Source organism: Azolla caroliniana, unplaced genomic scaffold (assembly GCF_043228905.1).
Source record: "Azolla caroliniana isolate FFs.n. ecotype wild unplaced genomic scaffold, voAzoCaro1.0.p SCAF_2, whole genome shotgun sequence".
NCBI lineage: Eukaryota > Viridiplantae > Streptophyta > Polypodiopsida > Salviniales > Salviniaceae > Azolla > Azolla caroliniana.
Genome location: NW_028230437.1, coordinates 24918832 through 24933518, shown reverse-complemented (window position 1 = coordinate 24933518; position 14687 = coordinate 24918832). Strand labels below are relative to the sequence as shown.

The 14687-nt window shown below is 36.5% G+C and overlaps 1 protein-coding gene across 1 annotated transcript; it reads left to right on the top strand.

Moving 5' to 3' along the window:
* Positions 1-4833: 4833 nt before the first annotated feature.
* Positions 4834-8818, top strand: LOC147867764 (uncharacterized). Its single transcript, XM_087315572.1, has 3 exons — positions 4834-5434; positions 6089-7175; positions 8189-8818. Exons 2-3 carry the CDS (start codon positions 6143-6145, stop codon positions 8560-8562), a joined length of 1407 nt encoding a protein of 468 aa, XP_087171698.1. The 5' UTR covers positions 4834-5434; positions 6089-6142; the 3' UTR covers positions 8563-8818.
* The last annotated feature ends 5869 nt before the right edge of the window (positions 8819-14687 follow it).

Below are 14687 nucleotides of genomic sequence, written 5' to 3'. Positions count from 1 at the left end.
TTTGATTGTATGATTTCTTGCATGTTGACCTTGTTTATTTGTCAAGAGAGAGAGAGGGACTACTAAAAACGTAGTGAAATGTATGTATGGCATTTAGGGGATAAATCAAACTTGTGGATGTTTCAAAGGTTTCCACTAATTGATAATTGATAAGTGTGGTTAAATGTCAATTATTGCATTGGACACTGCTTGCGATCTCGTATGCAATCACAATTGATTCTAAGATCTAACTAAATGGGCCAAGTGATCGAGTCTATACATCAAAGGTGTGGTTGAGTACGATTTGCTTTGTGAGCAAGCAATGTTTGAGCTTTTTAATTCTTCTACATGTAGGCCCTTTATTATAAATATGAGATTTCATCTCAAATTGGCAAGCATTTAAAATTGTTTTCCCCTCCAATCCACGACGTATACATGATACATCCACGACGAATGCATGATACATTATTGACATGTCTATTGCATACCCATGACCATCCATGACACCTTAACAAATGCAAATACATACATTCATCCTAATCATATAAATGGCACCTTGACAAATACAATTAATGTGTTGTACCTTGACAAATGGGCATTGTGAAAATACGCAAACTAAGAGGTATTTATTTTATTTGCACTATGTTATTATACACAGTGCGCCATTCAAGGTTTTTATATTAGATGAAACGTTGACATGTAAACCAATTGTCCTAGGATAAGATGCATGACCTCATGGGCTCAAATAGGAAGCATTTTTTCACTGGATGATTGTGTCGATAACTATTTATGAACATACAAGAGTATAGCACATTGACTAATGAATCAATGAAGGGTTTCTAATTATCTCAAATCAAGTTTCAACCTTTTCAATCTACAATTATGTAGTGTTAACTTTAATAATATTGTTATAGTGATTAACATCAAAGATAAACATGTTAACTATAGTAATGCATACTTAAAAGTTGTTGAACTTCAAAACAATAAAAAATTGGCAAATTCGTGACAATGGCAAACCAATATTTTATTTTTAAATATTTGTAGCGTGAATATGATCACATTGAAAACCCTTAGAAAGTCATGTGTACTATTTATTTAGGTTGCTTGCTTTTCAATCAAAGATAACCCATCCGGAACAATCTCTCATTTGTATGGAGTACATTTTGTGGTCATTATGTGTCTCGAACATTTCCACAGTAATGAATAATGTCAATGATGGTTGTAAATAATGATGAAACATCATGCTTGTATTATTAGATAAAGAAGGAAGTATGAAGACTTTGACAAACTATGTATTTATTTCCAATCGAATAAATACATCCAAGATATTGAGTGACTCAACAATGACTTGTTGGCACACTTCGAGCAATGGAGCTCATCTTGATGCCAATCCTCCAAGTGACTAGTCCCAATGAAATACATTAGTCGAGGTCTAGTATATCACTAATCACATTCATTAAATTATTATTTGGGGTAAATTTGACACGAATATAAGTTTTGAGAGGGAGAAAACATGAATATAGGGAAAATCCTCTTCCCCAAATAAAATCAGGTGAAAAATAATAATTTAAAATCATGTGAACCAATGTTCCATGATTTTGTGTAACTTTGTTACTTCATTTCACAAAGTGGCGCAAGGATAATTACATTCAACATGGGATGTATGTGGAAAATGCAAAGGACATCACTTTCTACTTTAACTATATATGCCTGCTTTACTTCTAAAAGATAAAAAAAGTGTGGATACACTTTCCAATAATCTCATATTAACCTCTAATTGTAATGTGTCGTTACTTCACTTGCGTGCCAACAAATTAAATGCACCATAAACACAAATCCAATTAAACCCAATGACTAAGCAAGCCAATGTTTAAAAAGAGATAGATAATTAACTATAAAAAATTGCATAACTCATATATATCAACAATGAGAATTTGGAAGACAAGGTTACATATTCAACTTGTGAAGAAGCGCAATTACCTTTTATTTGTGTGATTTGTGATGTTGTTCGCCTTTGGTTATGAACTTTTGGATTTGGAATACTAATCTCTTCTTTTGTTATAAAATAAACATTCATTGTGCTTACTCCACTTTCCTCCTCAAAAATCAATTCACTCTCGAGTCCTCCTTCCTTCTACCCTTATGCCTATTTCCTATAGGTAGTACATTCACAAATTATTACGTTTTTGCCCTTCATCACCAAGCTTATTGCTCAAACAACATTTGCCACCTCAATGTCACATAAAACTTGTGAACCTAATCTAGACCAATTTGTCGGTAAGACAAGACATTATGCCCAAAGGACAAGATCATGGATTGTCCCCCATTCCTACAACATTTTTAACATAAAAAAAGTTGCATAAAAATCCATATATGTATGTACTCACTCCCAAGATGTTTTTGAATTTGTAATCCTCCACATGTCTCATATTTAAGTACAATTATTTTCCTTTGCATTAAAAAAACAACGCATTAGATTTGAGGCTTTGCAACAAAGTTTGAACTTTGAAGCATAGTTGTGCAAAAAATGATAGAAATCCACAAACGAGACTACTATGTGGTGATTGTGCTAAAAATGATAGACTTACACATAAAGAAGGACAACATTAAAGATGATAAAAGTCCACATAAGAGACATTAATCTCGGTAGCTAGAAACTTGAAGGTGGACGGATGTCTACTAGTCACACCCCATTTTTCTTGAGGAACATGTGGAAGACCATGAAACTAGGGCAAATGCAATAAAACACATGTTCATCGATTTGATGTGCGGGTTTCAAGAGAGCGAGAAAACAAGGCACCTAATGGGCTAACTAAAATAGGGGACGTGTTTTATGACAACCTAAAAGCATTGGAAAGTGTGCTAAAATCTTCTTGACCTTCACATTTAACTAACTGAACATAAAAATGGCTATCGGCTAAAATAAGGCGAAATCCTTCCTGAACTCTGAGAACCGGGCCGTAATGTTTTCTATCACAAGGGTTGTTTCCTTTTTATTTATTGTGTGAACATAGCAAACCCATGATATTTCTTTTCTTTTGACGAAAACTTTATCGGAAATAAATATGCATGTATATAATAAAAAAAGAAAAAACTTCGCTTTTGTCGCGCATGGCACCATGATATTGTTTTTGGGGATGAATGCTTATAGGGTTATTTGCGGTCGTATAACATGTTTTGTCCACCCGTTTGTTACATCCATTGCATCCCCTCATCTTATCCACCACTCTCACAAAGAGAGTGGACAAGAAAGAAAGGCAAACACCCCCCAAAAGGGTGGGTGCCTTTGTCAACTGTTGGATGAGTGTCGCGGGGTTTTGGTCACCGAGGTGTGGGCACAAGCGAGAAGTATGAAGCATAGCGAAACATGTTTGTCCACCTAGTGTACTCATTGTCTACGCATCCAATCCCCGAGAGAGAGACAGATTCGGAGACCAAGAGACAGAGACAAAGACAAAGACAAGACAAGCAGGGCTTCCTAACCGGGTGTTATTGGACACCCTGCCAAGTGTGAACGCAGGACATGCCCACGAAAATAATGAACCAACACAATGTATAAAAAGGGTTTGCTTTTGGTGCAAATCCCCAGAATAAATGGCGCCAAACGCAACCTCAAGAATGAAAAAAGGCAGGAGTAATTGACTGAGCAAGAGAGAGGAAAACGAAATTCGGCGTGGAGGAGAGAGGAAAATTCGCCATTGTTAAAAATCCTGATGAGGAGAGAGAGAGAGAGAGAGATACATAAAAGGCATTCATTCACTCCCAAGGCGGCTACCGTAAAAAAAGGAGAGAGAATAATCGTCGAATAAGAGAGAGGAAAAACAAAATCGCAGTGGAGGAGAGAGGAAAATTGTTTGATCATTAAACTCTAATGAGAAGGGAGAGATAATTCATTCGAGAACAGGAGAGAGAATAATCGTCGAATAAGAGAGAGGAAAAACAAAATCGCAGTGGAGGAGAGAGGAAAATTATTTGATTATTAAACCCTAATGCGAAGAGAGAGATAATTCATTCCGAGAACAGGAGAGAGAATAATCGTCGAATAAGAGAGAGGAAAAACAAAATCGCAGTGGAGGAGAGAGGAAAATTGTTCGATTATTAAAGTCTAATGAGAAGAGAGAGAGAGAGAATTCATTCCGGTGGCAACAGAGACTGTGAAGAGGTAGAATGAGAGAGAACTTACGAAGTGAGAGAGAATGAAACCCTAATTCTTCATGACGCAGGAAAACCCTAATTCTCCTCGCAGTGAGAAAAGCAAAAGTTATACAGCCAAAGAAAGCCCTGATTATTATACAGAAGATGAAACAGAGTGACAAGGAGCCCTAAAATCTTAACGAAGAGATTCTGAGAGAAAAGGGGTGCCCTAAATTCTTAACGAAGTGAAGTCACTACGAAAACAGAAACCCTAATTCTGTGTTGAAAGCCTGACGGAGGACACAATCGGAGAGAGAGAGAGAGAGAGAAAGAAATGGAAACCATAATTCTTATTAAAGACACAGAAATAAAAACCCTAGAAATACTGCAGGAGTCCTAATTCTTGCTGAAAGAAACCAAAACCCTAATTATTACTGAAGAGAGGGAAAGAGAAACGAAAACCCTAATTATTACTAGACTGACTTTTTACTAAACGAGAGAGACAGAGTTAAAGTAAAAAAGCTACCATAGCTTTTACACGCTTCATCATATACCTCTCCTTCTCCTTCTCCTTCTCCTTCTTCTTCTTCTTCTCTCTTTCTCCGTCTTATCTCTCTGTCTCTGCCTTTCGCGACAGGCTTGACTTCTTCGACTCCTTTTCCATTAATTTCTTCTTTATCTATTCTAATTCTTCTATATATCCCTCCTTCATTCACTCCTCCCTTCTCTCTTTCCCTTTCTCTGCTTCTCAGCACCGCGGAGGAAGAGGGGTTTATTGCTAGCCTTCCTTCCTTCGCGTGCTGCAGAACTGAAGCTCAAAACCCTAATTAAAAACATAGAGAAAGAAAAACGCCTTCCTTACCAAACACAAGGCTTCAAAACACTAGATAAAAAAAAAAACCCTGACAACCCTAACCCCCCAAGCTTCCCTGCCCTGAAAATTTCTTTTCTTTTTCTAACTCTGTAAAAGAACCGTGTCTGTAACCCTAAAATCTCAGAGTACCTGCTGTTAAACTAAAAACCATATAGTTTCTGTGAAACCGAGAGGTCCTCAAAATTCTGGAGTCTCTCCATAAACAAAAAAAAAAGCCTCAAATCCCGAAAAACTTGTTTCTTTCTGTATAAAGCCTAGAGAAAACTCGAAACCCTAAAATTTCACAGGTTTCCCTAACCCTGGTTCAGGCATCAGAAGCCCCAAAAATATCAGAGTTTCTTCTGATCCCAGCTCAGCGCCTCATTCCATGTCCCTGAAAAGCACGCGACATAGCGTCCTCCTATCTCTTCTCCATTTTCTGCACAGGATTACAAGGACTAGAACACTGTGAGTACATATCTTCCTTCATCTCTCTCTCTCTCTCTCCTCCTTCCTCTCCGTCTTTTTAGCCATCGTCTTCTTATTCGTCTACTTCCATTTCATGCAAATCTCTGTGGGAAATCCTCTTTAATCGTTCTGTTCCTTCCTTCTGTTTGTAAGTCTATGCGAATCTCCCTTCATATTCTTCATTTTCATTGTTAATTTCTGCAATTAAATCTTCCACCTTTTCTTTCCTTCCAATTTAATGCTAATCTCGTAGAGTATTCTTCCTTGTCATTCTTCTTCTTCCTATCTTCCTTCACCTTTGCTTGAATTTTTCCTTCAAATCCTTCATGTCTTCGCTCTATTCTTTTGTTAAGTGCAAGTTTCTGCTATGAAGTCTTCTGTCGACTTCTATCTTCCTGATTGTTTGGGAATCCCTGCAAGTTATCTTCCTTCCATCATCTTCTTTCCTTTCCTTTTTCTGTCTCTGTCAATTTCTTATCTTCCTTCTGTCTCTTCCCTTCTTCCCATCTTCCCTGATCTGTTCTTATCTCTGCAAGTATTTCTTATTTCTGCCCTATATGCTAATCTCTGTTATATTTGAACTGAAAATCTATGGAACTCCCTTTTGTTTAATACCTAAATATATGTTTTCTCTTTTTAACTGTGGACTTTCAGCTTCCATAGCCGCCTTAAGTCATCTGCATATTATTGTAAGCGCTCGATTCCACAATGACAGTTCTTGCGGTGAGCTCTCAGGCTGCGAAAAAGAAACCTTTGGTTAAACCTTCAGACAAACTTCGTATAGAAGAAACTCTACAACCGTTACAGAAGATTCGCCTGATCTGCACAGATCCTGATGCCACGGATTCTTCTAGCGATGACGAGGAAAGAATCTTTCCTAAACGACTGATACGGGAGGTATATATACCTGCCCACTCCTCTCCTTCTACAACCCCCCCTTCTCCTTCTTTCTTCTGTTCTGAAATTGGTCAGAATGGATCGTTCAGCTGTAACTCCATGAGATCTTTAGACTTCATAAGGCCACTTTCAAGGAAAACTGAAGCTTTGATGAAGAAGAAGAAGATGAAGAGACAAAATCTGAAGAACACAAAACAGAACAATAACCATAGTAATAGTTTGAAGCAGAGAAGTGTTTTGCGGAAGCAGTCTCAATACACAGGAGTGAGACAAAGAAGAAGAGGAAAATGGTCTGCAGAAATAAGAGATCCTTCGAGGGGAGTTCGGTTATGGCTTGGGACATATGATAGTCCTACCGCTGCTGCAAAAGCCTATGAAGCTGCTGCAAAAAGAATCCGATGTTCTATTAAGAATCACGATGCTGATGATTTCATGACAGAAAAGAAGAGTGATACTCATGAAAGCTTAAAGAAGAAGAAGAATTATAAGAAGGATATCACAGAGAAAAATATATATCTTGTTGGCGGATCAGAGGAGAAAAATAGATATATTGGGAAATTCTCAGAAGAGAGCCCTTATCTTGTGGAAGGATCGGCCAAGAACAGTACAAGTACATGTAAGATCAGCATGATATGTAATGGGCTTTCATCATCTCCACTGTCTTGTTCGTCTTCAGATGGTGTTTTATCTCTGAAGAGCTCTATGAGTAATGACAAGCTACCAAAAATGGACATTGAATTGGTTCAATCTTGCGCTGGTTTTGATTATCTGTTGAAGTCTCCCTCATCTGTTCTTGAAAGTGACCTTCCAGATGAATCAGAGGTTATAATATCTCCCGTTTCAGGTAATTGGTTTTGTCTTTTGATTTGATATTGTATCATGCAAATGTCTTTTACCTTCGGATTTGATTCTAGTCTGAGTCTTTGGGCACCCCACCTCCTCTTAAACCATAACGAAGCCAGATACTACTTGGTCTCTTGAAGATTGAGATGGTACTAATCTTAACAAGAGATTATTACAGATCGTGCTGTTTCTCATCTATTAGATAATCTATGAATCAAATAAGATGATTTAAACTATGTTCAGTGCTCTGTTTGACATTTTGTTAGAATTCCTGGACAAATTTGCCTATTTGAGATCTTGCTCTATTTGATATGCCTTCTTGTTTAATTTAAGCCCGTTTATCTCTGAGAGACTTTAGTTGTTAAATGTCCTGTTGAAGATTTGGGCCTGGCTGGATCTTGAAGACTTTTTGCCCTGTTTTGTTCAACAGGGTATATCATGCTGATCTTAAGTGTAAGTGTGATATGCCCTGTTTTGTATGGGCACCTTACAGTCCTGTTGAAGATTTGGGTGCGATCGGATCCTGAAGACTTTTTGCCTAGTGTGATATGCCCTGTTTTGTATGGGCACCTTAGACAGTCTTTGTTATTACGATGTGTTCTGTTCACCTTTCTTTGGGAATATGAGATCCCTGGGTTTGGTATGCCTGGTTTTACTATATCTGTTGGTTAGTATGTTTGGTCGAGCAATTTTCATCTGCGTCTTATAGACTGGTCCACGATGCCTTGTTGAATATTTCGGTCCTCTTGCTGCTAAAGAGATCTTGAGTGCTTTGTCTGACTATCTTTTGGCATCTTTGTCTTCAGATGTTAATGGTTTGGATAAACTTTTGGCTACCTAGTATTGGATTGACCTTGTTTCGAATCTGCTGTTGAGTGTTGCCCACCATTCGCCTCTGTTAATTTGGCTTGATGCGTGCTTTTAAATTTTGTGCGTCTTTGTTAGATCTTGGTTCGGAATGTCTGGCTAAACTCTTGGGCATTTATCTGATAGACCTTAATTATGTTTTTGCAGTTTCTCTCCAGAGTTCTTGTCTAAGCAACATGGATGCTTCTTCCTCGCCTTGTTCCTCATCACAATCAGTTTCACAGTATAGTGTTGATGTTCATCATACCTACAATGGTGTAGGAGGGGCTCGGGCAAAGCTCGATGCGATGGCTGTAGATCTCAACTCAATAATGTCTCCTTTCCTCCTTGAAGAGAACCTTTGTTTTGGAGGAGAGTTTAGACATTTTGATTTAGACTTATCTAGAAGCATTGGGGCAGAGCTTGTGGACGCATTAGAAGATGTTATGTTCGATGATGGAGAAACAATAAATGATTTGAATTTTGATCTTGATATGGAAGAGCTTGCCTGGATTAATGTTGCAGAGGGATGCAGAGTATGAAAAAGATCTTGATGTTTTTATATTGTTTATTTAACTATACTCTAGTGCTATATGATAGGAAGCAATGCCCACGAAGAGGTCTCTCTAATCATGGTGCATAGAAAGCCTTACCGTATATGTTATGTTTATTATGTATGCAAATACTTGTATGTGTGTGTAAACCATTGCCTGGATTTTTAAGCTATTGAGCCTTCCAGGCAGTTGGTAATTTTGTACGATGTTTTGAATGAGAGTTGGTATATTGAATTTTGTTGAATTACTTGGATTATTATATATAGATTTTACTGCTTTTCTGACAAGGTTAATCTCCCAAAGTGAAATCGTGGTATAAAGTGAAATCGTGGTATTAAGGTTATGCATAGAGTTATTTGCCAAGTGTATGTGTGGATGAATTAGTGTGGTTGAGAAGGAACGTGAGCAAATTTAGTGAAAGTTAGCAACAGTGTTGCTATTACGAAAGTGTTTGGGTACGGGAAATCTTGTTTCCGAAAACTTTATAACTGTTGGTTTATGAGCTTAATACAATATCACGAATGCAAGTAATAGTGGGGGGTTTGATTGAAGGGTCTGCTGTGTAACTAATGGGAGATAATTGATCCTTAAGCCTGCTAAAACTAACTATATGGTATCTAGTGCAATTGAAGCAAACTGAGTTTACAGTATTGTCTACTATAGTGATGATACAGGATGGTATGCAAAATCCATTGAGAAAATTGATGGAGTGATGCAAAATCGTATGCATCTTTCAAGCAGTCCTTGTGAGCTCCAGCCATCCATATCTAACCAAAAGGAAGCAGAAATTGCCACAGGTTTCCAATTGCAACAAACGAATGTATACACGGGGCTTAATACAATATCACGAATGCAAGTAATAGTGGGGGGTTTGATTGAAGGGTCTGCTGTGTAACTAATGGGAGATAATTGATCCTTAAGCCTGCTAAAACTAACTATATGGTATCTAATGCAATTGAAGCAAACTGAGTTTACAGTATTGTCTACTATAGTGATGATACAGGATGGTATGCAAAATCCTTTGAGAAAATTGATGGAGTGATGCAAAATCGTATGCATCTTTCAAGCAGTCCTTGTGAGCTCCAGCCATCCATATCTAACCAAAAGGAAGCAGAAATTGCCACAGGTTTCCAATTGCAACAAACGAATGTATACACTAGTTAATCTGATTAACACAATGATCTAGGCAACATGTGTTATGTGTTTTTTTGGGGTTTACCAAACTATGAATTACTAGTACCAGTACGAAGTTGTGATACATTGACATTAAAGATGTAAGTTGTAACCAAAGTTTCGAAAAATCTCGTGATGATCGAGGAAGAGGTGATGCCAAGAACATTGACTTAAAATGTTGGCCCTAGGCGAGGAAAACCTTATGCCTCCAAATGTCTCCAGTCTAGTAATGATGTACTTGCAGAGGGAAGTGACAATCTCGGGACCACAAATTTTATCCCTTAGGTAAGGACAAGTTTAAGTAACATCTTCGGAGATAAACAACCAAGCGACTTGTACAATAAATGGGGAAAGAATCCAAGTAAGAACATATGGTAGAAATGTTTGTAAGGAACATAATTCTCTTTTTACTGGACATTGAAAAGACATGCAATTTGCATTCCGTCCACTAATAATTGAAAGGTTGCTTGAGAGATGATGGGAATGTGTATGATTGAAGCTTGAAAATATACAGTGTTTTATTAGAGGAATTGGATAGCACTAGTCAAAAGCTCACATCCACGAAAAGGTAAAACTTGAGTTGTCTGTCCCATTAAGGGCTTCGAGGTGCGTATTATACAGAGGTTGTATACGAACACAACTGGTAAAAGTAACAACATTGGCGAAAGTGACATTTGCTATGGGGGAGATAGCATTCATAAATTCCTTTAATGCATCTCTAGGCACATGCCCTTTGCTATTGAAAGGATGCATTTTATAAACTTGTTCGAGGCACTCCGAGACACAAATATCTTAGCAGTTCACTATCTCCCTCACACACACACACACACAACTCAAAGCTTCATGTGTTAGGTGACCTAGGTCATTGTGCAAAGAAGATATCCTTGGGTGATGAAAAGGGTGAGATATTGGCAATTAAAAAAATGAAAGCAATGGAAACCTTTTCTTTTTCCGTACGGACACCAGATTTTATTTTATTTTACATCTTTAAATCAACTTGAAAATAGAGGATTTTGTAAGACTTCTCTTTGATTTCAAATTATACTCTCGAGTCGTTGATGGGAAGATGTTTACTTGGGTTGGCATTTCGATGAGTTTCTTGGCATACACACTAAAATCACAATAACAGGAAGTCATCTACTAGTAGAAGTGTATATGTTCGTAACATGTCGTGCTTGGAGCGAGATGCTTTAGGTTCCCTATCTAGGCATGTTTGAAGTGCAACAGGAAAGACGACTTGCTATACCATTCCTGAAAATTAGACAAGCTAGCTACACTTATAATATACTTTTCTCAATTAAAGATAAAGCTGAATATCATTACTAGAAGTTCATTTTGATTAGAATTGTCCAATGCCCCACTCAACAAATCTAAGTTTGAATTTTGCTCCATTGTATAGTATGAAGAAGAAAATGATAAATATTTGATTTGTTAGCAAAAAGAATCATGGAAAAATGGCCAAATATTTCTACATAATTATTAATGCAAAGTTAATTACAATTTGAGGGTTATGCTAAAGTTGTGCATTCTCTTGTGTGTCAAAAAGACAACGAGGGCATGGACCAATGTGAAATTTGTTGATTTCGAATCCACACCTATGGGATAGTAAAAATATGGCCTTCTAGTAGCATTGTATTCTTTAGAGACAGATATATTGTGAGACATGCAATTGATTGTCTCGAACTCATGGGACAATGAGACATTAATGTGAAACACCAATACAACATGTGCTTTGAAATAAGAACGTGGCATGGTCATGAATGAACGTGTTTGTTGGTCTAATTTTGACCACCAAGATAATGGCGCCATGTTAAAAGAAAGGGATGGGGGGTGCATTTGCATTGTCTAGAGTGCTTTATTAAAAGCATTAGGCATACTATCAATTCAATCTCGGAATATGTTTATGCATTATTATTTCTTTACTTCAATTTATTAAAGCAAGTGGTTCTATTGAGGAACCCTTTCTCGCTCGTTTTTACCTTTTACATGTGGCATGTAGATGGTAAGTCCACAACTACATGAAAACATTTATATGCTATCAAGATTGCAAAATGTTCATAAGTAAGGGATGACCAATTGTTTTGGAGAAGGGGAGAATACATGAACTTCTAGTTGGAAATCACAATATTCAATAGCATCATATTCTTATCTCATAGTCTCATAAACAGTATATTGGATCTTACCATGATGATAGTTGTGAGGTAGAGTATAAAGCAAGAACACGTACAAATATTAATGTGTTGCCGAGGCGCTATACATATCTCTAAACAAATGTTGGCCAAATACCAAAGCTAGGAAAAAAATGATCATGTATTGTCATAATAAAGAAGCATGATATCAACAAACCATAGAAACATAAATGAAGCAATAACAATATGGTTGAAGGTTGAAAAAGATATAAACAACCATGATTAGTATTCGTGGAGCTGCTTTGCAAGTTTATTTTGAAAATCAATAGTTTATGCAAGGACACCTTTTAGATTTTATATTAGCATATCAAGGACAAGCACATTGGAAGTAGAGCGAAAGGGCAAGAAAGTCATTGTGATGCTATCATGTTTTGTGTGGGTGGGATGCTGGTTGGATGTGAGTCGTAAGGGATGTGTGAGTTTTGGATGTGAGGCACATGTTGGCATTTTGAAAGTGTCACACAAAGGATGGGAGTTTTGTAAATCACATGTGGGAAATTCAAAACAATATAGTTAGGATTCATAATGTGACCTTGGCATCACAAGAAGGATGTGTGATTGCCTCGTTGAGTTGAGTTTGTTTTCTCTAATGGGAATACTTTTTAATGTACTTTTGGAGAAAACCAAAATTAAACCTAATGCATGATCTTGCATGATCTTCTATTGTACTTTGTCGTTAGGCTCTTTCATAATACCTTACATGATTACTCTAGGATGAAATGAATAGAGAAACGAATAAAATGTGTAAAACTTTCTTTTTTTTATGAAGAAAACAAAATATGATCACACTTGAAAATTTGTCAAAGAATTTGGCACATCCTCGTCTCTATATTACATGAGTAATATCGGAGGGGCAAGAGGTCAATAAAAAAAGTCCTAAGTCCTAAGGTAACCGGTTTCTCACTACTCCTGCTCATAAAACCATTAAAACTATCCTCTAGAATTCGTTTAGAAGGTTATGGCTGCATGTAACAAATACATGTTCATCGAGATCTTATGAACGTGAAACTTACCAAAGTATTATAAATATCTTTCCCATATTCCATAACCTTATTAAGTGAGATGACTTTGTTGCTTTTATATTTCATAATAATGTAATATTGTTTGAGACAACAAAAATGCTTTTGTTTGTATGCTCATTAGAGAAAAGTTGTCGTGCATTATTGATGATGAAAACATGCTTCCAACTCCCAAAGCACATATATGATCTTGATTCTCATTACACAATCCGATGTCTTTGTTAATTGTGAATAAGGCTTTATTTCTTACATAACATGTATTGATCAAATATCCATTAGTGTGTTATCATGTGGTTTGTACATTGACTGACAACTAAATATTAAAAACGACCATTGGTTGATCCATTGAGACACAATATACCATATGACCGTGGAAAGATGCCTAAGAAAAGTTCTTTAATAATGGAGCCCCTTTTATTGGTTATAAGAGATCAAAGTATAAAAGTTGTTTTATACAAATGGAAGTTTTTTGATGAAAATGTGTACGTAAAAGTTAGTGGGGGCTCTTTTGACGTGTAATGTTGTTACAACAATGGTTTCATTAAGAACCATTGATCTAGCACGGTAGTAAAGCCATTGTAATCGCCTTTTGCAATTGCCTAAAGATCTTAGTTAAATCCTCAAAAAAGTATAGAGAGATAGAGATGGAGATTTTAGTATTGTTTACCGAGGTCAAATATGACCAATGAGACCAAAAGTGAATTATTTTGCATAGTATCTATGGAATTTAGTGACTCTCGATGTTCAAGAAATTTACTAATAAACATTGTGATTGTGAGAAGAATGAGAGTAGGGAGCAAATTGGGGCGACAATGTGTATGGAGAGGGTTGAATCTAGTTTGTATCAAGGAATAATGTTGCAAACTAGCTCAAGGCAAAATATGCATAGAATATTTTCTTACATGTGTGCGACATCCTCATCTCACATAGAAGAGAAGGTGAGTAAGAGAAGGTGAGTTGAGATGTATGGAAGCAATGGTGCAAATGGTGGACAAAGGGATGGGCTCCCACATGTATAATTTAGTGTGGTTTCCTAATTTGGATAAGAAAATGGTTTCGTTGTTTTGTACAACATATGTAATATAATGTATGAAATGTGTGCCTTTGCATCTCTCACAATGAATACAAGAGATAGAGAAGTCTTTCACCTCATGTTAGCTATATGAATATAAGAGACCTCGTGTGCACTTGATACATTTGACTGATTACTCAAACATATATTAGTTGAATAAATATTTCAAAGACAATCTAAGTGAGTGATTCCAATTGAGTAGAAGATAATCACAATGTATAATTATTTCTACATTATGTGATATGAGCTCATTTGAGAAATGACGAAGTGTGGTTATATGAGGTGCATGTTTATGTATAATGCAAAGAAAGAAAATTGTATTACTAATTTTATTCATAATATGATGGGTAAAAACTAATCTAGCTTGAATAAATAAGAGGGGATTATAAACACATATTAGATCTTCTTGGACTACAATCTGAGTGATGGACAATATTCATCATTTTATTCATATTATGACTCATATTTGAGATTTATAATCTATAACTTTGCGTTCCTACAATTAACTCTTCAAGATGAATGGCTCTTATATGTCTAAAGATTGTAATGTTTTCACACTTTCTTATGAATAGTAACTAAGTTTCTTTCTTTGCAAAGTGAGATGATGCAAAGGCTTACATACCAAAATTGTTTAGCTTGTGGCTAACAAAGAATTGCGGT